At 50.8% G+C, this 24229-nt stretch overlaps 1 protein-coding gene across 1 annotated transcript in view; it reads left to right on the top strand.

Moving 5' to 3' along the window:
* LOC140399459 (membrane-associated guanylate kinase, WW and PDZ domain-containing protein 3-like) overlaps positions 1 to 24229 on the top strand; it is a 259100-nt gene that overhangs the window by 38016 nt on the left and 196855 nt on the right. The window contains exon 4 of the mRNA XM_072489036.1: positions 13186 to 13305. Coding sequence (XP_072345137.1) covers positions 13186 to 13305 — 120 coding nt within the window. The remainder of the gene's footprint in view (positions 1 to 13185; positions 13306 to 24229) is intronic.

Raw genomic sequence — 24229 nt, 5'->3', positions numbered from 1 at the left:
GCACATCTTTGGACTGTGGGAGGAAACCGGAGCACCCGGAGGAAACCCACGCACACACGGGGAGGATGTGCAGACTCCGCACACACAGTGACCCAAGCCGGAATCGAACCTGGGACCCTGGAGCTGTGAAGCAATTGTGCTATCCGCAATGGTACCGTGCTGCTCATCAGCCCAGAAATTGGAGATGAGGGGTTCCAGTGGCTCCGCCTTTGTCCAGAGCCGTCTGGTGCAGATGTCCTGTCTGCTGATCCACTGTGTTGGCTTGTCCGGAATGTTTATACAATGCAAGTTACAGCCCAGACCTTTTCCTGTTGCAATGGCTTAGAATCTATCAGAACTACCAGCATGTGACTAGCTGCAGCCGTATCCAGACACACCTATTTTGTCTCCTGCCTCCTCGATGGGACACGACCTGCTGGATCCCATACAAACCTGACTCGCAGTCACAGCCCCAGTGTTCCTGACCATTGACGAACTGTAAATTTCTGCCCAACCTAGGGTTAAATCGGCTCCTTTTAAAAATATAAATACTGGGAAATCGAAACTGGGAAACTATGTTCACTAGTAGAAAGGGATCTTTTTTGAGATGATCTCGTTGGAGACATTGGTGTCGGGCTAACTAACTGCTGCTCTCTTTGTTGAACCCGTGGTGTTAGGCCTGCCCACGCTTTGACCATTAGCACCATATTGGGCACCCGCCTTAAGAAGATTTGTCCTTTGTGCGGAATTAGCTGGAGCGGACTTCTCGTCCCCATTGCTATTGCAACCTTGAAACTGCTGCAAGGCATCAGGTGACCAACCGACGTGGGGGAAGGGGGGGATGTTGAATAAAGAAAGGGAGCCCGTTTGTCCCTCCTCTCCCAGGAGCATAACAATATGCAGGTAGCCCTGAATCTAACAAATCGTCCATGAAGATTTTGGGGTCCCGGGACCGGTCATAACCAATTTGGGGTTTGTCCGGGAAGGAAAGAATTCGAGCGAAGTTAATTACTCCTTTGAACCAAGTTTTAAGAGACATCAAAAAGGCTTTTTTGAATCTGCAATACTGAAGTTTAACGATCATCCACTTTTGATGACTTTTCTCGAAGAACCAGGAAAGGTTACTTTTTAGGATTTACAAGTTCTGTCCCTCTGCCAAGGACATGGCGGCTAGTCAATTTAAACTGCCCTGATTTCCCTACTCTCGGGTGTTTTAAAAATAATTCTAATCTCCCTCTTTATAAATGGGTATTTTTCCCCAATCCTTAAATTGGAAAATACTCCAATCCTCTGTTGATAACTTGCATGGTTGGAGAAGGCTCACATGGCAGGAGAAGGCTGGTAGTATGAAGTAGTTTGGAAGAAGGAGTTCCACGGTTCCAGCAGACGGCAGGTTGATGAAGCCCCGAGGTCTTTCTGCTGCCAGGGACTGGACGGTGAGTTCGGTTCCCTTTCCGAGGTCGGACTGGAACTGCTGGAGTTCAGTTCCAACAGATGTCGGCACAGTGCAGCTTGGGGAAGGTCGCGTGTCACACCGTCTCATAGAACATAGAACAATACAGCGCAGTACAGACCCTTCGGCCCACGATGTTGCACCGAAACAAAAGCCATCTAACCTACACTATACCATTATCATCCATATGTTTATCCAATAAACTTTTAAATGCCCTCAATGTTGGCGAGTTCACTACTGTAGCAGGTAGGGCATTCCACGGCCTCACTACTCTTTGCGTAAAGAACCTACCTCTGACCTCTGTCCTATATCTATTACCCCTCAGTTTAAGGCTATGTCCCCTCGTGCTAGCCATTTCCATCCGCGGGAGAAGGCTCTCACTGTCCACCCTATCTAACGCCCTGGTCATTTTGTATGCCTCTATTAAGTCTCCTCTTAACCTTCTTCTCTCTAATGAAAACAACCTCAAGTCCATCAGCCTTTCCTCATAAGATTTTCCCTCCATACCAGGCAACCTCCTGGTAAATCTCCTCTGCACCCGTTCCAAAGCCTCCACGTCCTTCCTATAATGCGGTGACCAGAACTGTACGCAATACTCCAAATGCGGCCGTACCAGAGTTCTGTACAGCTGCAACATGACCTCCTGACTCCGGAACTCAATCCCTCTACCAATAAAGGCCAACACTCCATAGGCCTTCTTCACCACCCTATCAGCCTGGGTGGCAACTTTCAGGGATCTATGTACATGGACACCTTAGATCCCTCTGCTCATCCACACTTTCAAGAACTTTTCCATTAGCCAAATATTCCACATTCCTGTTATTCCTTCCAAAGTGAATCACCTCACACTTCTCTGCATTAAACTCCATTTGCCACCTCTCAACCCAGCACTGCAGCTTATCTATATCCCTCTGTAACCTGCTACTTCCTTCCACACTATCGACAACACCACCGACTTTAGTATCGTCTGCAAATTTACTCACCCACCCTTCTGCGCCTTCCTCTAGGTCATTGATAAAAATGACAAACAGCAACGGCCCCAGAACAGATCCTTGTGGTACTCCACTTGTGACTGTACTCCATTCTGAACATTTCCCATCAACCACCACCCTCTGTCTTCTTTCAGCTAGCCAATTTCTGATCCACATCTCTAAATCACCCTCAATCCCCAGCCTCCGTATTTTCTGCAATAGCCTACCGTGGGGAACCTTATCAAACGCTTTGCTGAAATCCATATACACCACATCAACTGCTCTACCCTCGTCTACCTGTTCAGTCACCTTCTCAAAGAACTCGATAAGGTTTGTGAGGCATGACCTACCCTTCACAAAGCCATGCTGACTATCCCTGATCATATTATTCCTATCGAGATGATTATAAATCTTGTCTCTTATAATCCCCTCCAAGACTTTACCCACTACAGACGTGAGGCTCACCGGTCTATAGTTGCCGGGGTTGTCTCTGCTCCCCTTTTTGAACAAAGGGACCACATTTGCTATCCTCCAGTCCTCTGGCACTATTCCTGTAGCCAATGATGACATAAAAATCAAAGCCAATGGTCCAGCAATCTCTTCCCTGGCCTCCTAGAGAATCCTAGGATAAATCCCATCAGGTCCCAGGGACTTATCTATTTTCAGCCTGTCCAGAATTGCCAACACCTCTTCCCTACGTACCTCAATGCCATCTAATCTATTTACCTGGAGCTCAGCATTCTCCTCCACAACATTATCTTTTTCCTGAGTGAATACTGACGAAAAATATTCATTTAGTATCTCGCCTATCTCTTCAGACTCTACACACAACTTCCCATCCCTGTCCTTGACTGGTCCTACTCTTTCCCTAGTCATTCGCTTATTCCTGACATACTTTTGGGAAAGCTTTTGGGTTTTCCTTGATCCTTCCTGCCAAATACTTCTCATGTCCCCTCCTTGCTCGTCTTAGCTCTCTCTTCAGATCCTTCCTTGCTACCTTGTAACTATCCATCGCCCCAACTGAAACTTCACACCTCATCTTCACATAGGCCTCCTTCTTCCTCTTAACAAGAGATTCCACTTCTTTGGTAAACCACGGTTCCCTCGCTCGGCACCTTCCTCCCTGCCTGACCGGTACATACTTATCAAGAACACGCAGTAGCTGATCCTTGAACAAGCTACACTTATCCAGTGTGTCCAACACTTGCAGCCTACTTCTCCACCTTATCCCCCCCAAGTCACGTCTAATGGCATCATAATTTCCCTTCCCCCAGCTATAACTCTTGCCCTGCGGTGTATACTTATCCCTTTCCATCCTTAACGTAAACGTCACCGAATAGTGGTCACTGTCCCCAAAGTGCTCACCTACCTCCAAATCCAACACCTGGCCTGGTTCATTACCCAAAACCAAATCCAATGTGGCCTCGCCTCTTGTTGGCCTGTCAACAAACTGTGTCAGGAAACCCTCCTGCACACACTGTACAAAAAACGACCCATCTAATGTACTCGAACTATATCTTTTCCAGTCAATATTTGGAAAGTTAAAGTCTCCCATAATAACTACCCTGTTACTTTCGCTCTTATCCAGGATCATCCTCGCCATCCTTTCCTCTACATCCCTAGAACTATTTGGAGGCCTATAGAAGACTCCCAACAGTGTGACCTCTCCTTTCATGTTTCTAACCTCAGCCCATACTACCTCGGAAGATGAGTCCCCATCTAGCATCCTCTCCGCCACCGTAATACTGCTCTTGACTAGCAGCGCCACACCTCCCCCTCTTTTGCCTCCTTCTCTGAGCTTACTAAAACACCTAAACCCCGGAACCTGCAACATCCATTCCTGTCCCTGCTCTATCCATGTCTCCGAAATGGCCACAACATCGAAGTCCCAGGTACCAACCCATGCTGCCAGTTCCCCTACCTTATTTCGTATACTCCTGGCATTGAAGTAGACACACTTCAAACCACCTACCTGAACACTGGCCCCCTCCTGCGACGTCAAATCTGAGCTCCTGACCTCTATACTCTCATTCTCCCTTACCCTAAAACTACAATCCAGGTTCCCATGCCCCTGCTGCATTAGTTTAAACCCCCCCAAAGAGCACTAACAAATCTCCCCCCCCAGGATATTTGTGCCCCGCAGGTTCAGATGTAGACCATCCTGTCTGTAGAGATCCCACCTTCCCCAGAAAGAGCCCCAGTTATCCAGAAATCTGAATCCCTCCCGCCTGCACCATCCCTGTAGCCACGTGTTTAATTGCTCTCTCTCCCTATTCCTCATCTCACTATCACGTGGCACGGGCAACAACCCAGAGATAACAACTCTGTTTGTTCTAGTTCTGAGCTTCCATCCTAGTTCCCTGAAAGCCTGCCTGACATCCTTATCCCCTTTCCTACCTATGTCGTTAGTGCCAATGTGGACCACGACTTGGGGCTGCTCCCCCTCCCCCTTAAAGCACCCGGAAAACACGATCCGAGACATCACGTACCCTTGCACCTGGGAGGCAACATACCAAACGTGAGTCTCTCACGCTCCCACAAAATCTCCTATCTGTGCCCCTGACTATCGAGTCCCCAATTACTAATGCTCTGCTCCTCTCCCCCCTTCCCTTCTGAGCAACAGGGACAGACTCCGTGCCAGAGGCCCGTACCCCATGGCTTACCCCTGGTAAGTCGTCCCCCCCACAAGTATCCAAAGCGGTATACTTGTTTCTCAGGGGAACGACCGCAGGGGATCCCTGCACTGACTGTTTTTTCCCAGTCCCTCTTACAGTTACCCATCTATCGCCAATCTTTGGTGTAACTAATTCCCTGAAGCAGCTATCTATGACCCCCTCTGCCTCCCGAATGATCCGAAGTTCTTCCAACTCCAGCTCCAGTTCCCTAACTCGGCCTTGGAGGAGCTGGAGATGGCAGCACTTCCTGCAGGTAAAATCAGCAGGGACACTAACGGCATCCCTCACCTCAAGCATCCTGCAGGAGGAACATTGCACTCCCTTCCCTGCCATTCCTCTAACTTTCTACCAAGATCTGGCTAACAACTAACTTAAATTTTTTTATATAAATCCTCTCCACCAGAATTTATTGGTGAGGGTCTTCCCAGAAGTCCGCGGGTCGACTTCCTGTTCCCACCTTAAAGTCTAGAATTTTTTTTTTTAAATTTAAAGGAGAAACTTACCTCCCAGAAATCACTTCCGCACTGCCCCCGCTGAAATAGACTAGCCTGCTCCGCTCCTGCTGAAATCGACTTGGCCTGCAAAGTAAGTAAGTTGTTAATCAGTACTTACCTCACCACAGGCAGCGACCTTTTAAACGGTCCGCTCTGCCTCGCAGCTCCCGCGCTTTTTCAAATTCCCGCGCTGATTCTAAGGTCCCAGCTCTCACTCCCGAACTCAACAGCTGACCTGCAAGGTAAGTAAGTTAATCTGTACTGTGGGAGGAAACCGGAGCACCCGGAGGAAATCCACTCTCACACGTGGAGAACGTGTCTCGATGTTGGACTCAGGATCATAGAATTATAGAATTTACAATGCAGAAGGAGGCCATTCGGCCCATCAAGTCTGCACCGGCCCTTGGAAAGGGCACCCAACCCAAGCCCACACATCCACCCTATCCCCATAACCCAATACCCCACCCAACCTCTTTGGACACTAAGGGTAATTTAGCAAGTCCAATCCACCTAACCTGCACATCTTTTGGACTGTGGGAGGAAACCGGAGCACCCGGAGGAAACCCACTCTCACACGTGGAGAATGTGCAGACTCCGCACATACAGTGACCCAAGTCGGGAATCGAACCTGGGACCCTGGAGCTGTGAAGCAACTGTGCTAATCACTCTGCTACCGTGCTGTGCTAATGTGTATCCCCAAAGCCGGAAGCTAGATGTCTAATTGGAGTCGGGATCCCTTTTGGTCTTTTGGAGACACTGGTGTCGGGCTAACTAACTGCTGCTCTCTTTGTTGAACCCGTGGTGTTAAGCCTGCCCACGCTTTGACCATTAGCACCATATTGGGGACCCGCCTTAAGAAGGTTTGTCCTTTGTGCGGAATTAGCTGGAGCGGACTTCTCGTCCCCATTGTTATTGCAACCTTGAAACTGCTGCAAGGCATCAGGTGACCAACCGAACCATTTGTTAACTCTGGTTTCCCATTTTTAACAGCCCAGAAAAGAGAAATAGTCCAGTCGATGAATGTACTTTCCATCACATCTCCTAGAGCCAAAGAATTACCTAGGCACTTGGGAGCAGGGAAGCCCTCCAGTGTGGGTTCTGTAATATTACCCTGCATGGCAGGAAAATTATGTTGCAAACCGTAGGCGAGCGGACAGAAAGAAGTAGAATTGCTGAGAACACAACTGGAACAGAGACAAAAAGGTTTAGAACTCCAATAATTAGAATATGAGAGGAGATAAGACAAAAGAGAGCAAGGAAATGGGAATGAAAAAAGCTTTCCAAGAAGTGTGCGAGAACTGGACGGGCGATCGAAAAATTAAAAGCACCAGGAGAAAAATGGTCACATAAGTCGGGAAAAATTGCAAGAGTGGAAGACAACTAAAAGGGCTGGAAGAAGCCAGCCAGGATCTGTAGGAATACAGAGAACGCAGAATGGTTCTGAGTTCTCAGAATCCATAGAATCTCTAGAGTGCAGAAGGAGGACATTCAGCCCATTGAGTCGGTATCGACACTCCGAAAGAACACCCGAGCCCATTCCCCGGGCCTAGCCCCCTAACCACACATTGATCACGGCCAATCCACCTAACCTGCCTATCTTTGGACGCTGCGAGGGAACCAGAGCTCCCGGAGGAAACCCACGCAGACACAGGGAGAAAGTGGAAACTCCACATCCTCGCCCGAGGCTGGAATCAAACCCAGGTTCCCTGGCGCTGTGAGGCAGCAGTGCTGGCCACTGTGCCCTCCTTTAGCTGAAGAGCCGCAGGATAGAGCAGCCCAATGCCCGTGAGTGAAGCCCCCTTCAGCTATCCTACCCTTCCCCCCTCCGCTATTCTACGCTTCCCACCCCCGCTATCCTACCCTGCCCCCCCCTCACTATTCCTACCCTGCCCCCCCCTCCGCTATCCTACCCTGCCCCCCCTCCACTATCCTCCCCTGCCCCCCTCCACTATCCTACCCTGCCCCCTCCGCTATCCTACCCTGTATCCCCTCCGCTATCCTACCCTGCCCCCCTCCGCTATCCTACCCTGTCCCCCCTCCGCTATCCTACCCTGCCCCCCCTCCGCTATCCTACCCTGTATCCCCTCCGCTATCCTACCCTGCCCCCCTCCGCTATCCTACCCTGTCCCCCCTCCGCTATCCTACCCTGCCCCCCCTCCGCTATCCTACCCTGCCCCCCTCCCCTATCCTACCCTGCCCCCCTCCCCTATCCTACACTGCCCCCTCCCCTATCCTACCCTGCCCCCCCTCCGCTATCCTACCCTGCCCCCCTCCGCTATCCTACCCTGCCCCCCCTCCGCTATTCTACCCTGCCCTCTCTCCCCTATCCTACCCTGCCCCCCTCCGCTACCCTACCCTGCCCCCTCTCCACTATCCTACCCTGCCCCTTCTCCACTATCCTACCCTGCCCCTTCTCCACTATCCTACCCTGCCCCCTCTCCACTATCCTACCCTGCCCCCTCTCCACTATCCTACCCTGCCCCCTCTCCACTATCCTACCCTGCCCCTTCTCCACTATCCTACCCTGCCTCCCTCCGCTACCCTACCCTGCCCCCTCTCCACTATCCTACCCTGCCCCCTCTCCACTATCCTACCCTGCCCCCCCTCCAGTATTCTACCCTGCCCCCCTTCCACTATCCTACCCTGCCCCCCCTCCACTATCCTACCCTGCCCCCCTCCCCTATCCTACCCTGCCCCCCCTCCGCTATCCTACCCTGCCCCCCCTCCGTTATCCTACCCTGCCCCCTCCACTATCCTACCCTGCCCCCCCTCCCCTATCCTACCCTGCCCCCCCTCCCCTATCCTACCCTGCCCCCCCTCCCCTATCCTACCCTGCCCCCCTCCACTATCCTACCCTGCCCCCCCTCCACTATCCTACCCTGCCCCCCCTCCACTATCCTACCCTGCCTCCCCTCCACTATCCTAACATGCCCCCCTCCACTATCCTACCCTGCCCCCCTCCGCTATCCTACCCTGCCCCCCCCACCACTATCCTACCCTGCCCCCTCCACTATCCTACCCTGCCCCCCTCCTCTATCCTACCGTGCCCCCCTCCTCTATCCTACCCTGCCCCCCTCCTCTATCCTACCCTGCCCCCTCTCCGCTATCCTACCCTTCCCCCTCCACTATCCTACCCTGCCCCCCCTCCACTATCCTACCCTGCCCCCCCTCCACTATCCTATCCTGCCCCCCCCTCCATTATCCTACCCTGCCCCCCTCCAGTATTCTACCCTGCCCCCCTTCCACTATCCTACCCTGCCCCCCCTCCACTATCCTACCCTGCCCCCCTCCCCTATCCTACCCTGCCCCCCCTCCGCTATCCTACCCTGCCCCCCCTCCGTTATCCTACCCTGCCCCCTCCACTATCCTACCCTGCCCCCCCTCCCCTATCCTACCCTGCCCCCCCTCCCCTATCCTACCCTGCCCCCCCTCCCCTATCCTACCCTGCCCCCCTCCACTATCCTACCCTGCCCCCCCTCCACTATCCTACCCTGCCCCCCCTCCACTATCCTACCCTGCCTCCCCTCCACTATCCTAACATGCCCCCCTCCACTATCCTACCCTGCCCCCCTCCGCTATCCTACCCTGCCCCCCCCACCACTATCCTACCCTGCCCCCTCCACTATCCTACCCTGCCCCCCTCCTCTATCCTACCGTGCCCCCCTCCTCTATCCTACCCTGCCCCCCTCCTCTATCCTACCCTGCCCCCTCTCCGCTATCCTACCCTTCCCCCTCCACTATCCTACCCTGCCCCCCCTCCACTATCCTACCCTGCCCCCCTCCACTATCCTACCCTGCCCCCCCCTCCACTATCCTACCCTGCCCCCCCCTCCGCTATCCTACCCTGCCCCCCCTCCGCTATCCTACCCTGCCCCCCTCCTCTATCCTACCCTGCCCCCTCTCCCCTATCCTACCCTTCCCCCCTCCACTATCCTACCCTGCCCCCCCTCCACTATCCTACCCTGCCTTCCCTCCACTATCCTACCCTGCCCCCTCTCCACTATCCTACCCTGCCCCCCCCCTCCGCTATCCTACCCTGCCCCCCCTCCGCTATCCTACAGGGAGACGTTAAGAACAAAGTTCCCAGTGGGGGAAGAAGGTCAAGTAACTTGGAGGTGTGGATGAATTTTTTAAATACTTTGAGATGTGTACCATGACACATTAAAGATTGCAGAGTGCTGGTCTAAGCTGAGGGAGGCAGAGTGTGTGCAAGTCATGGGGATTATTGCAGGGAAACCTGGCAGGCTGAAAGTCCTGGAACCCAGTCGCATCGAAACAAGCAGTTAAACTGAGAAAAGTGGCTGCGTTCGAATCAGCCAATTGCTGGGCTACAGAGGTAGGAAAAGAGCTCAACCTGACCAGAGTAGCTCACACAGCAGCCAGACTAATTTGCAAAGGAAAGCACGCTGTTGGCAATCTGTAGGGCAAAGCAACCTACTACTCTATAAAGATACATTTACTCCACGGATACTGGCAACTTTAGCTTGTCTGCCCGGTTTGCACATTTCCCCCCGTGTGTGCGTGGTCTCACCCCCACAACCCAAAAAGATCATAAAATTTACAGTGCAGAAGGAGGCCATTCAGCCCATCGAGTCTGCACAGGCCCTTGGAATGAGCACACTACTTAACTAGCACATCCACCCTATCCCCATAACCCAATAGCCCACCTAACCTTTTTGGATACGAAGGGCAATTCAGAATGGCTAATCCACCTAGCCTGCACATCTTTGGACAGGGTAGGTGAATTGGCCAGGCTTAATTGCACCTTAATTGGGGAAAAAAAAGAATTGAGTACACTAAATTTGAAAAAAAAAGAAGAATGGCATCAGCACTCTGGAATTCCTCTGCTACCTCCCAAAGACTGACCAAGCAGGCGTGGTGCCCCTGGATGTCCTCCTAGTGCATGGCAACACCTGGTCCTGCACAGAGAGCATCTCAAAGCCCTTTTCCCAGTGACTACAGTCAGCTGATCCAGACCTCTCAAAGAGCGAATTCGCTCACGCTAAAGTGAAGCATCAAGGACACAACAAGGACTGACACTGCCCGGGGCTGCAGACCCGAATTACACACTTTCAAATAAGACCTGTGGTTTTAAAAATGGACACTCAAGCGAAAGATAGCTGAGTCTGTAAATTCTGGGAATGTAAATTCAAGTCCCTGTCTGAATTGTGTTGCTTGACTCGCCTGGAAGACAGCTCTCCCAACTTTGGCACAATCCCCCCACGGAAGATAGCAAAGGTAAATGTAGAAACAGTTCTATATTATATTTTTAATTTGAGGCAGTAATGTTATTAAAGACCCTGATTTAAAATAAATACAGGCAGAATGTCTGCTAAAGCTGTAATTAAAGAGTCGTAAAAGGTGAGATAATTATTGATTTTAACCATTTACTTTTTTTTAAACAGAGAAATGGCTAATGGAGGATGGTCTCGATTGCAGGAGATTCCCTGGGGTGTAGATAATTTGAGGGATTGTATTCCGTCCTAGCTAAACAGGTGATGGGACATCTTTGTGGGATACAGATTCTGTAATTAATGGGAGGAGCCAGGTCTGTCAGTAGCTTGCAGTTTTGCTGTTGGGAAGAGCCGAAGGGTCTGACAAGACAGAAGGATTTTAGTTTATTCCTGAAAAGGATTCGTAAGTGGCATTTGAACTGTATTACATAGCAAATAGGAGGAGGCCATTTGTCCCTTCGAGCTTGCTCCTCCATTCATTATGATCATGGTTGATCAGCCCAACTTAATAGCCTAATCCCGCTTTCCCCCCATATCCTTTGATCCCCTTTGCCCTAAGTGCTATATCTAACTGCTTCTTGAAAACACACTGTTTTGGCCTCATCGACTTCCTGTGGTAATGAATTCCACAGACTCATCGCCCTCTGGGTGAAGAAACCTCTCCTCATTTCTATCCTGAATTGTCTGCCCCATGTCGTCAGACTGTGACCCCTGGTTCTGAATACACTCCTCATCAGGAGCATCCTTCCTTTCCGAACTTCAGCGAATGCAATCTTATTCGACTCGATCTCTCCTCTTACGTCAGTCCCCACCATCCCAGGAATCAGTCTGGTAAACCTTCGCTGCACTCCCTGTGGAGCAAGAACATTCTTCCTCATATAAGGAGACCAAAACTGCACAAAATATTCCAGGTGTGGCTTCTTCACGGCCCTGTGTAACTGCAGCAAGACATCCCTGCTCCAGTACTCTAATCCTCTCCATGAAGCCCTGCATACCATTTATATTGGGTTGTTAATTGGTAGTGGCAGGTATTGATAGTAAGTTAAAGTTTTTCCTTTATTTCCTTTTATTTAAAAACTGTTAAACTGATAATTGTGAATCTATGTTATATGATGGTTAATTCTGTATTGAAATTAAAGTTTGCTTTAACATAAAGGATACCTCTTGGTCAAAGTCACCACTCTTGGGGTGAAGTATCCTTTCCTCAGTTTTATAAATTGAACAATTGTTTGGAATTTCCGTCCCGTCTGGTATCCTAACAAAAGTTGGGGTCCGGTCCGGTAGCGTAAAGGAGGACTTTTCAAGGTCAATGACATTGGGTTTGCCAGTGTCGTTTCTGGTGTCCAGGTCGATGCCAGGTGGATTGTCTGGTTTCGCTCCTTTCAGACTTTACTGCAGCGGTTCTGATACAATTCCGTGTCTTCATCGGCATTTTAAGAGTCAACCACATTGCTGTGGGTCTGGAGTCACATGTAGACCAGACCAGGTAAGGACGGCAGATTTCCTTCCCGAAAGGACATTAGTGAACCAGATGGGCTTTTAGAACCACAGAATCCCTATAGTGGAGAACGAGGCCATTTGGCCCAGTGAGTCTGCACTGACCCTCTTAAAGAACACCCGACCCAGGCCCACGCCGCCCGCTCTTTTCCTGTCACCCCACCTAACGTGCACACTACGCGGTAATTTTTAGCACGGTCAATCCACTGAACCTGCACATATTTAGGCTGCGAGAGGAAACCGGAGCACCCGGAGGAAACCCATGGGGAGAACGTGCAAACCCCACACAGACGGTCACCCAAGGCCGGAATGGAAGCCGTGTCCCTGGCGCCGTGAGGCAGCCGCGCTAACCAACGTGCTGCCCAACAATGGACAATGGTTTCTTGGCCACCATTACTGAGGCTAGCTTTTAAATCCAGATTTTACTGATCAGATTCAAAGTTCACCAACTGTCGTGCCTGGATTCAAACCCGTCTCCCCAGAACAATTTGGGCCTTCGGATTACCAGAGCACCCAAAGCTCTTACCATCCCATGAAATGGATTAATTGGAGCGTAATCACTGTTGTAACATAGGAAATGCCACAACCCAAACTGAGCGCAGCCTGATCCCAGATCAGCAAATAAGCATTTGGTTTTGATTGCGGAATAGATATCGTCTCTACATCAATGGAAAGAATGAACCCCGGAGCTTGGGGGGCGAGGGCTAGACACAGGAATCAATCAGTCCCCCCACTATCCCGAGGTGAAAATGTCGAGGTCTGAGTCACCAAACTGTGGCCTCCTCCAGCAACCAGTTGAAGGAGCAGAGGGGCCGGGCGCCTCCTCTGTTTTTCCTTCTGGTGAACTTAAACAAATTGATGTGTCCCATTTTGTTCCGGCAGGCACGACCAGGGCTCCACGAGATGGGGAAATTCCGGGAGTCGACTACCACTTCATTACCCTGTCGGAGTTTCAGGCTCTGGAGCGGGCAGGGGGGCTTCTGGAAAGCGGAAAGTTTGACGGTAAACCTCTCTCTGTATTCTCAGCGCATGAGCGCACTTCACTGGAATGTCTGGACAGTAGGACGCCATTCAGCCCATCGTGGCTGCCCAACCATTCACTGGGATCGCAGATGATCAGATACTTCAATACCTTGTGCGGCCACACTATCTCCATAACACCAGACTGATTCCTGGGATGACGGGACTGAAGTATAAGGAGAGGTAGAGTCGGTTAGGATTGTATTCGCTGGAGTTCAGAAGAATGAGGGGGAGATCTCATAAAAACCGATAAAAGTCTGACAGGACTAGACAATGTAGATGCAATAAGGATGTTCCCAATGGTGGGTGCATCCAGAACCAGGAGTCACAGTCTCAGGATACGGGATAGACAGAGATAAGGGGAAATGTCTTCACTCAGAGAGTGGTCGACCTGTGGAATTCGTTACCACGGAAAGTAGTTGAGGCCAATGTGTTCAAGAAGCAGTTAAATATAGCCCTTGGGGTGAAAGGGATCGAAGGATGGGGGGGGGGGGGGGGGGGGAGGTGGGATTGGCCAATTGAGTTGGATGATCAGCTCTGAGGAACCAACAAGGGAACAGGCCATCTTTGACTGAGGTATGTGCAATGAGGAAGGATTAGTTCATAATCTAGTTGTGTTAGAACCCTTGGGAATGAGTGACCATAATATGATTGAATTCTTTATCAAGGTGGATAGTGAGGTAGTTGATTCTGAGACCAGGAGCCTGAACCTCAATAAAGGTAACTATGATATTATGAGGCATGAGTTGGCTATGATGGACTGGCAAACATTAATGAAAGGAAGGATAGTGGGCAGGAAATGGCAGGCATTCAAGGGACAAGTAGGTGAACTCCAGAAGTTGTTTATTCTTATTTGGTGTAAGAGTAGAAAGGAAACTGTGGCCAAACCATGGCTTACCAGGAAAATTAGAGATAGTATTAGATTCAAAGACTCTAAATACAAATTAGCAACAAAATGCAATAGACCTAAGGATTGGCACCAGTTTAAAATTCAGCAAAGGCGGACCAAGGATTGATTAAGAAGGATATACAATATGAAAGTAAGCTAGCGGAGAATATAACTTACTGTAAAAATTTCTATAGGTATGTAAAGAGAAATAGATTGATAAAAATTAATGTAGGCCTCTTACAGTCAGAAACAGGGGAAGTCAAAACGTGGAACAAAGAAATGGCTGAGGTACTAAATTCTTACTTCACTTCTATTTTCACAAAGCAAGACATGAATAATGTACCGGATGATACAAAGTTGGGTGGGAGGGTGAGCTGTGAGGAGGATACAGAGATGCTTCAGCAGTATTTATACAGGCTGAGTGGGCACACGCATGGCAGATGCAGAATAATGTGGATAAATGTGAGGTTTACCGCTTTGGTAACAAAATTAGGAAGGAAGATTATTATTTGAATGGGTGTAAATTGAGAAGGCTGGATACTCCGCGAGACCTTGGTGTTCAGTCGCTGAAAGTAAGCAGGCAGTAACGAAGGCAAATGGTATGTTGGTTTCAGGGCAAGAGGATTTGAGTATAAAAATAGGGATGTTTTACTGCAATTGTATAGGGCATTGGTGAGGCCACACCTGGAGTATTGGGTGCAGTTTTGGTGCCCTTACCTGTGGAAGGAAGTTCTTACTATAAAGGGAGTGCAGCAAAGGTTTACCAGGCTGATTCCTGGGATGGCCGGACTGTTAGATGAGGATAGATTTAATCAGTTATTATATTCATTGGAGTTTGGAAGAGTGAGAGGGGATCTCATAGAAGCTTACAAAATTCTAACAGGATTAACAGGATTCTAACATTGAAAACAGCACGAGTGGAGAGTGAGCCGGGACATTGAAAACAGCGCGAGAGGAGAGAGAGCCGGGACATTGAAAACAGCGCGAGTGGAGAGAGAGCCGGGACAGTGAAAACAGCGCGAGTGGAGAGTGAGCCGGGACATTGAAAACAGCGCGGGAGGTGAGTGAGCCGGGACATTGAAAACAGCGCGAGTGGAGAGTGAGCCGGGACATTGAAAACAGCGCGAGTGGAGAGAGAGCCGGGACATTGAAAACAGCGTGAGTGGAGAGTGAGCCGGGACATTGAAAACAGCGCGAGTGGAGAGAGAGCCGGGACATTGAAAACAGCGCGAGTGGAGAGTGAGCCGGGACATTGAAAACAGCGCGAGTGGAGAGTGAGCCGGGACATTGAAAACAGCGCGAGTGGAGAGTGAGCCGGGACATTGAAAACAGCGCGAGTGGAGAGAGAGCCGGGACATTGAAAACAGCGCGAGAGGAGAGTGAGCCGGGACATTGAAAACAGCGCGAGTGGAGAGTGAGCCGGGACATTGAAAACAGCGCGAGTGGAGAGTGAGCCGGGACATTGAAAACAGCGCGAGTGGAGAGTGAGCCAGGACATTGAAAACAGCGCGGGAGGAGAGAGAGCCGGGACATTGAAAACAGCGTGAGTGGAGAGTGAGCCGGGACATTGAAAACAGCGCAAGTGGAGAGTGAGCCGGGACATTGAAAACAGCGCGAGTGGAGAGTGAGCCAGGACATTGAAAACAGCGCGAGTGGAGAGTGAGCCGGGACATTGAAAACAGCGCGAGTGGAGAGTGAGCCGGGACATTGAAAACAGCGCGAGTGGAGAGAGAGCCGGGACATTGAAAACAGCGCGAGTGGAGAGTGAGCCGGGACATTGAAAACAGCGCGAGTGGAGAGTGAGCCGGGACATTGAAAACAGCGCGAGTGGAGAGTGAGCCGGGACATTGAAAACAGCGCGAGTGGAGAGTGAGCCGGGACATTGAAAACAGCGCGAGTGGAGAGAGAGCCGGGACATTGAAAACAGCGTGAGTGGAGAGTGAGCCGGGACATTGAAAACAGCGCGAGTGGAGAGTGAGCCGGGACATTGAAAACAGCGCGAGTGGAGAGTGAGCCGGGACATTGAAAACAGCGCGAGTGGAGAGTCAGCCGGGACATTGAAAACAGCGCGAGTGGAGAGAGAGCCGGGACATTGAAAACAGCGCGAGTGGAGAGTGAGCCGGGACAGTGAAAACAGCGCGAGTGGAGAGAGAGCCGTGACATTGAAAACAGCGCGAGTGGAGAGTGAGCCGGGACATTGAAAACAGCGCGAGTGGAGAGTGAGCCGGGACATTGAAAACAGCGCGAGTGGAGAGTGAGCCGGGACGTTGAAAACAGCGCGAGTGGAGAGAGAGCCGGGACGTTGAAAACAGCGCGAGTGGAGAGAGAGCCGGGACATTGAAAACAGCGCGAGTGGAGAGAGAGCCGGGACATTGAAAACAGCGCGAGTGGAGAGTGAGCCGGGACATTGAAAACAGCGCGAGTGGAGAGTGAGCCGGGACATTGAAAACAGTGCGAGTGGAGAGTGAGCCGGGACATTGAAAACAGCGCGAGTGGAGAGAGAGCCGGGACATTGAAAACAGCGCGAGAGGAGAGTGAGCCGGGACATTGAAAACAGCGCGAGTGGAGAGTGAGCCGGGACATTGAAAACAGCGCGAGTGGAGAGTGAGCCGGGACATTGAAAACAGCGCGAGTGGAGAGTGAGCCGGGACATTGAAAACAGCGCGAGTGGAGAGAGAGCCGGGACATTGAAAACAGCGCGAGAGGAGAGTGAGCCGGGACATTGAAAACAGCGCGAGTGGAGAGTGAGCCGGGACATTGAAAACAGCGCGAGTGGAGAGTGAGCCGGGACATTGAAAACAGCGCGAGTGGAGAGTGAGCCAGGACATTGAAAACAGCGCGGGAGGAGAGAGAGCCGGGACATTGAAAACAGCGTGAGTGGAGAGTGAGCCGGGACATTGAAAACAGCGCAAGTGGAGAGTGAGCCGGGACATTGAAAACAGCGCGAGTGGAGAGTGAGCCAGGACATTGAAAACAGCGCGAGTGGAGAGTGAGCCGGGACATTGAAAACAGCGCGAGTGGAGAGTGAGCCGGGACATTGAAAACAGCGCGAGTGGAGAGAGAGCCGGGACATTGAAAACAGCGCGAGTGGAGAGTGAGCCGGGACATTGAAAACAGCGCGAGTGGAGAGTGAGCCGGGACATTGAAAACAGCGCGAGTGGAGAGTGAGCCGGGACATTGAAAACAGCGCGAGTGGAGAGTGAGCCGGGACATTGAAAACAGCGCGAGTGGAGAGAGAGCCGGGACATTGAAAACAGCGTGAGTGGAGAGTGAGCCGGGACATTGAAAACAGCGCGAGTGGAGAGTGAGCCGGGACATTGAAAACAGCGCGAGTGGAGAGTGAGCCGGGACATTGAAAACAGCGCGAGTGGAGAGTCAGCCGGGACATTGAAAACAGCGCGAGTGGAGAGAGAGCCGGGACATTGAAAACAGCGCGAGTGGAGAGTGAGCCGGGACAGTGAAAACAGCGCGAGTGGAGAGAGAGCCGTGACATTGAAAACAGCGCGAGTGGAGAGTGAGCCGGGACATTGAAAACAGCGCGAGTGGAGAGTGAGCCGGGACATTGAAAACAGCGCGAGTGGAGAGTGAGCCGGGACGTTGAAAACAGCGCGAGTGGAGAGAGAGCCGGGACGTTGAAAACAGCGCGAGTGGAGAGAGAGCCGGGACATTGAAAACAGCGCGAGTGGAGAGAGAGCCGGGACATTGAAAACAGCGCGAGTGGAGAGTGAGCCGGGACATTGAAAACAGCGCGAGTGGAGAGTGAGCCGGGACATTGAAAACAGTGCGAGTGGAGAGTGAGCCGGGACATTGAAAACAGCGCGAGTGGAGAGAGAGCCGGGACATTGAAAACAGCGCGAGAGGAGAGTGAGCCGGGACATTGAAAACAGCGCGAGTGGAGAGTGAGCCGGGACATTGAAAACAGCGCGAGTGGAGAGTGAGCCGGGACATTGAAAACAGCGCGAGTGGAGAGTGAGCCGGGACATTGAAAACAGCGCGAGTGGAGAGTGAGCCGGGACATTGAAAACAGCGCGAGTGGAGAGTGAGCCGGGACATTGAAAACAGCGCGAGTGGAGAGTGAGCCGGGACATTGAAAACAGCGCGAGTGGAGAGAGAGCCGGGACATTGAAAACAGCGCGAGTGGAGAGTGAGCCGGGACATTGAAAACAGCGCGAGTGGAGAGTGAGCCGTGACATTGAAAACAGCGCGAGTGGAGAGTGAGCCGGGACATTGAAAACAGCGCGAGAGGAGAGAAAGCCGGGACATTGAAAACAGCGCGAGTGGAGAGTGAGCCGGGACATTGAAAACAGCGTGAGTGGAGAGTGAGCCGGGACATTGAAAACAGCGCGAGTGGAGAGAGAGCCGGGACATTGAAAACAGCGCGAGTGGAGAGTGAGCCGGGACATTGAAAACAGCGCGAGAGGAGAGTGAGCCGGGACATTGAAAACAGCGCGAGTGGAGAGTGAGCCGGGACATTGAAAACAGCGCGAGTGGAGAGTGAGCCGGGACATTGAAAACAGCGCGAGTGGAGAGTGAGCCGGGACATTGAAAACAGCGCGAGTGGAGAGAGAGCCGGGACATTGAAAACAGCGCGAGTGGAGAGTGAGCCGGGACATTGAAAACAGCGCGAGTGGAGAGAGAGCGGGAGATTTTTAAAGCGCGGGAGGAGAGAAAGCCGGGACATTGAAAACAGCGCGAGTGGAGAGAGAGCCGGGACATTGAAAACAGCGCGGGAGGAGAGAGAGCCGGGAGATTGAAAACAGCGCGAGTGGAGAGTGAGCCGGGACGTTGAAAACAGCGCGAGTGGAGAGAGAGCGGGAGATTTTTAAAGCGCGGGAGGAGAGAAAGCCGGGACATTGAAAACAGCGCGAGTGGAGAGAGAGCCGGGACATTGAAAACAGCGCGGGAGGAGAGAGAGCCGGGAGATTGAAAACAGCGCGAGTGGAGAGTGAGCCGGGACGTTGAAAACAGCGCGAGTGGAGAGAAAGCCGGGAGATTTAAAAAGCGCGGGAGGAGAGAAAGCCGGGACATTGAAAACAGCGCGAGTGGAGAGTGAGCCGGGACGTTGAAAACAGCGCGAGTGGAGAGTGAGCCGGGACGTTGAAAACAGCGCGAGTGGAGAGAAAGCCGGGAGATTTAAAAAGCGCGGGAGGAGAGAAAGCCGGGACGTTGAAAAGAGCGCGAGTGGAGAGTGAGCCGGGACGTTGAAAACAGCGCGAGTGGAGAGAGAGCCGGGACAGTGAAAACAGCGCGAGTGGAGAGAGAGCCGGGACATTGAAAACAGCGCGAGTGGAGAGTGAGCCGGGACATTGAAAACAGCGCGAGTGGAGAGTGAGCCGGGACGTTGAAAACAGCGCGAGTGGAGAGAGAGCGGGACATTTAAAAAGCGCGGGAGGAGAGAAAGCCGGGACATTGAAAACAGCGCGAGTGGAGAGAAAGCCGGGAGATTTAAAAAGCGCGGGAGGAGAGAGAGCCGGGAGATTTAAAAAGCGCAGGAGCTGCGAGTCAGAGTGGAGATTTAAAAAGATCGCGGCCTAGTTTCGGGAGGAGGAAGAGCAGTCTCTGTCAGGGAGAGAACCTGAGAACATCTAAGACACTCAGAAGGCAAGAAGGTAAATAAATGATTTTTACTCATTTTTACTTTTATACCTTATTCAAAATGTGTGCCGGGGGGAAACTGAAGTGACATCACAGAAAAGCTGTGACCTGAGTGGCTGGTTGGGAATCTACACTAAATTAAAAAAATTAAGCATTGGTAACTAATTAAACATAATTACTTAATTATAATTTAGAGGGATATCTAAGCCAGAGATCGGAGAGTACTATATTTAGCTTTCGCATTTATATTAGAAATCTAGTGCTAGGAAACAGATAGTTAACAGTAACTTTAAAAACATAAAAAAATATATAATTTTTTAAAAAAAAGTTTGAATTTTAATTAATTGACGCAATGTCAGTTAGAGGGGTGCAGTGCTCTGACTGTGAGATGTGGAAGGTCCGGGAGGCTTCCAGCGTCCCGGATGGCTTCATCTGCAGAAAGTGCACCCAACTGGAGCTCCTCACAGACCGCATGGTTCGGTTGGAGCAGCAATTGGATGCACTTAGGAGCATGCAGGTGGCGGAAAGCGTCATAGATCGCAGTTACAGAAATGTGGTCACACCCAAGGTGCAGACAGAGAAATGGGTGACCACCAGAAAGGGCAGGCAGTCAGTGCAGGAATCCCCTGTGGTTGTCCCCCTCTCGAACAGGTATACCCCTTTGGATACTGTCGGGGGGGATAGCCTATCAGGGGAAAATAGCAGCAGCCAGAGCAGTGGCACCACGGCTGGCTCTGATGTTCGGAAGGGAGGGTCAAAGCGCAGAAGAGCAATAGTAATATGGGACTCTATAGTCAGGGTCACAGATAGGCGTTTCTGTGGACGTGAAAGAGACTCCAGGATGGTATGTTGCCTCCCTGGTGGCAGGGTCCAGGATGTCTCCGAACGGGTAGAGGGCATCCTGAAGGTGGAGGGCAAACAGGCAGAGGTTGTTGTACATATTGGTACTAACGACATAGGCAGGAAGGTGCATGAGGTCCTGCAGCAGGAGTTCAGGGAGCTAGGCAGAAAGTTAAAAGACAGGACCTCTAGGGTTGTAATCTCGGGATTACTCCCTGTGCCACGTGCCAGTGAGGCTAGAAATAGGAAGATAGAGCAGCTAAACACGTGGCTAAACAGCTGGTGTAGGAGGGAGGGTTTCCGTTATCAGGACCACTGGGAGCTCTTCCGGGGCAGGTGTGACCTATATAAGAAGGACGGGTGCATCTAAACTGGAGAGGCATAAATATCCTGGCCGCGAGGTTTGCTAGTGTCACACGGGAGGGTTTAAACTAGTATGGCAGGGGGGTGGGCACGGGAGCAGTAGGTCAGAAGGTGAGAGCATTGAGGGAGAACTAGGGAATAGGGACAGTGGGGCTCTGAGGCAGAGCAGACCGGGAGAAGTTGCTGAACACAGTGGGTCTGGTGGCCTGAAGTGCATATGTTTTAATGCAAGAAGTATTACGGGTAAGGCAGATGAACTTAGTTCCAAGTACTAATCCAAGCTCTATGATGTTGTTGCCATTACAGAGACCTGGTTGAGGGAAGGGCAGGATTGGCAGCTAAACGTTCCAGGATTTAGATGTTTCAGGCGGGATAGAGGGGGATGTAAAAGGGGTGGCGGAGTTGCACTACTGGTTAGGGAGAATATCACAGCTGTACTGCGGGAGGACACCTCAGAGGGCAGTGAGGCTAAATGGGTAGAGATCAGGAAGAAGAAGGGTGCAGTCACAATGTTGGGGGTTTACTACAGGCCTCCCAACAGCCAGCGGGAAATAGAGGAGCAGATAGGTAGACAGATTTTGTAAAAGAATAAAAACGACAGGGTTGTGGTGATGGGAGACTTCAACTTCCCCAATATTGACTGGGACTCACTTAGTGCCAGGGGCTTAGACGGGGCGGAGTTTGTAAGGAGCATCCAGAGGGCTTCTTAAAACAATATGTAGACAGTCAAACTAGGGAAGGGGCGGTACTGGACCTGGTATTGGGGAATGAGCCCGGCCAGGTGGTAGATGTTTCAGTAGGGGAGCATTTCGGGAACAGTGACCACAATTCAGTAAGTTTTAAAGTGCTGGTGGACAAGGATAAGAGTGGTCCTAGGATGAATGTGCTAAATTGGGGGAAGGCTAATTATAACAATATTAGGCGGGAACTGAAGAACATAGATTGGGGGCAGATGTTTGAGGGCAAATCAACATCTGACATGTGGGAGGCTTTCAAATGTCAGTTGAAAGGAATTCAGGACCGGCACATTCCTGTGAGGAAGAAGGATAAATACGGCAATTTTCGGGAACCTTGGATAACGAGAGATATTGTAGGCCTCGTCAAAAAGAAAAAGGAGGCATTTGTCAGGGCTAAAAGGCTGGGAACAGACGAAGCCTGCGTGGAATATAAGGAAAGTAGGAAGGAACTTAAGCAAGGAGTCAGGAGGGCTTGGAGGGGTCACGAAAAGTCATTGGCAAATAGGGTTAAGGAAAACCCCAAGGCTTTTTATACGTACATAAAAAGCAAGAGGGTAGCCAGGGAAAGGGTTGGCCCACTGAAGGATAGGCAAGGGAATCTATGTGTGGAGCCAGAGGAAATGGGTGAGGTACTAAATGAATACTTTGCATCAGTATTCACCAAAGAGAAGAAATTGGTAGACGTTGAGTCTGGAGAAGGGTGTGTAGATAGCCTGGGTCACATTGAGATCCAAAAAGACGAGGTGTTGGGTGTCTTAAAAAATATTAAGGTAGATAAGTCCCCAGGGCCTGATGGGATCTACCCCAGAATACTGAAAGAGGCTGGAGAGGAAATTGCTGAGGACTTGACAGAAATCTTTGGATCCTCACTGTCTTCAGGTGATGTCCCGGAGGACTGGAGAATAGCCAATGTTGGTCCTCTGTTTAAGAAGGGTAGCAAGGATAATCCAGGGAACTACAGGCCGGTGAGCCTTACTTCAGTGGTAGGGAAATTACTGGAGAGAATTCTTCGAGACAGGATCTACTCCCATTTGGAAGCAAATGGACGTATTAGTGAGAGGCAGCATGGTTTTGTGAAGGGGAGGTCGTGTCTCACTAACTTGAAGGGGAGGTCGTGTCTCACTAACTCCTTTTCGAGGAGGTCACTAAGATGATTGATGCAGGTAGGGCAGTGGATGTTGTCTATATGGACTTTAGTAAGGCCTTTGACAAGGTCCCTCATGATAGACTAGTACAAAAGGTGAAGTCACATGGGATCAGGGGTGAGCTGGCAAGGTGGATACAGAACTGGCTCGGTCATAGAAGGCAGAGAGTAGCAATAGAAGGATGCTTTTCTAATTGGAGGGCTGTGACCAGTGGTGTTCCACAGGGATCAGTGCTGGGACCTTTGCTCTTTGTAGTATATATAAATGATTTGGAGGAAAATGTAACTGGTCTGATTAGTAAGTTTACAGATGACGCAAAGGTTGGTGGAATTGCGGATAGCAATGAGGACTGTCAGAGGATACAGCAGGATTTAGATTGTTTGGAGACTTGGGCGGAGAGATGGCAGATGGAGTTTAATCCGGACAAATGTGAGGTGATGCATTTTGCAAGGTCTAATGCAGGTAGGGAATATACAGTGAATGGTAGAACCCTCAAGAGTATTGAAAGTCAAAGAGATCTAGGAGTACAGATCCACAGGTCACTGAAAGGGGCAACACAGGGTGGAGAAGGTAGTCAAGAAGGCATACGGCATGCTTGCCTTCATTGGCCAGGGCATTGAGTATAAGAATTGGCAAGTCATGTTGCAGCTGTATAGAACCTTAGTTAGGCCACACTTGGAGTATAGTGTTCAATTCTGGTCGCCACACTACCAGAAGGATGTGGAGGCTTTAGAGAGTGTGCAGAAGAGATTTACCAGAATGTTGCCTGGTATGGAGGGCATTAGCTATGAGGAGCGGTTGAATAAACTCAGTTTGTTCTCACTGGAACGAAGGAGGTTGAGGGGCGACCTGATAGAGGTCTACAAAATTATGAGGGGCATAGACAGAGTGGATAGTCAGAGGCTTTTCCCCGGGGTAGAGGGGTCAATTACTAGGGGGCATAGGTTTAAGGTGAGAGGGGCAAGGTTTAGAGCAGATGTAGATGTACGAGGCAAGTTTTTTACGCAGAGGGTAGTGGGTGCCTGGAACTCGCTACCGGAGGAGGGAAATGTCTTCACCCAGAGAGTGGTGAATCTGTAGAATTCGCTACCTCAGAAAGTAGTTGAGGCCAAAACGTGTAATTTCAAGAAGGAATTAGATTTAGCTCTTGGGGCTAAAGGGATCATGGGATAGGGGGGAAGGTGGGATCAGAGTATTGAACTTGATGATCAGCCATGATCATAGTGAATGACGGAGAAGGCACGATATGTCAAATGGCCTCCTGCTTCTATTTTCTGTGGTTCTCTGATCCTTTACTGTATTATCAATCATAAATCGATCGATCACGGCTTTAAACA

The sequence above is a fragment of the Scyliorhinus torazame genome, chromosome 22 (assembly GCF_047496885.1).
Source record: "Scyliorhinus torazame isolate Kashiwa2021f chromosome 22, sScyTor2.1, whole genome shotgun sequence".
Lineage (NCBI taxonomy): Eukaryota > Metazoa > Chordata > Chondrichthyes > Carcharhiniformes > Scyliorhinidae > Scyliorhinus > Scyliorhinus torazame.
Note: the sequence above shows the minus strand (reverse complement) of the source record. Positions and strands in the feature narration are given on the sequence as shown.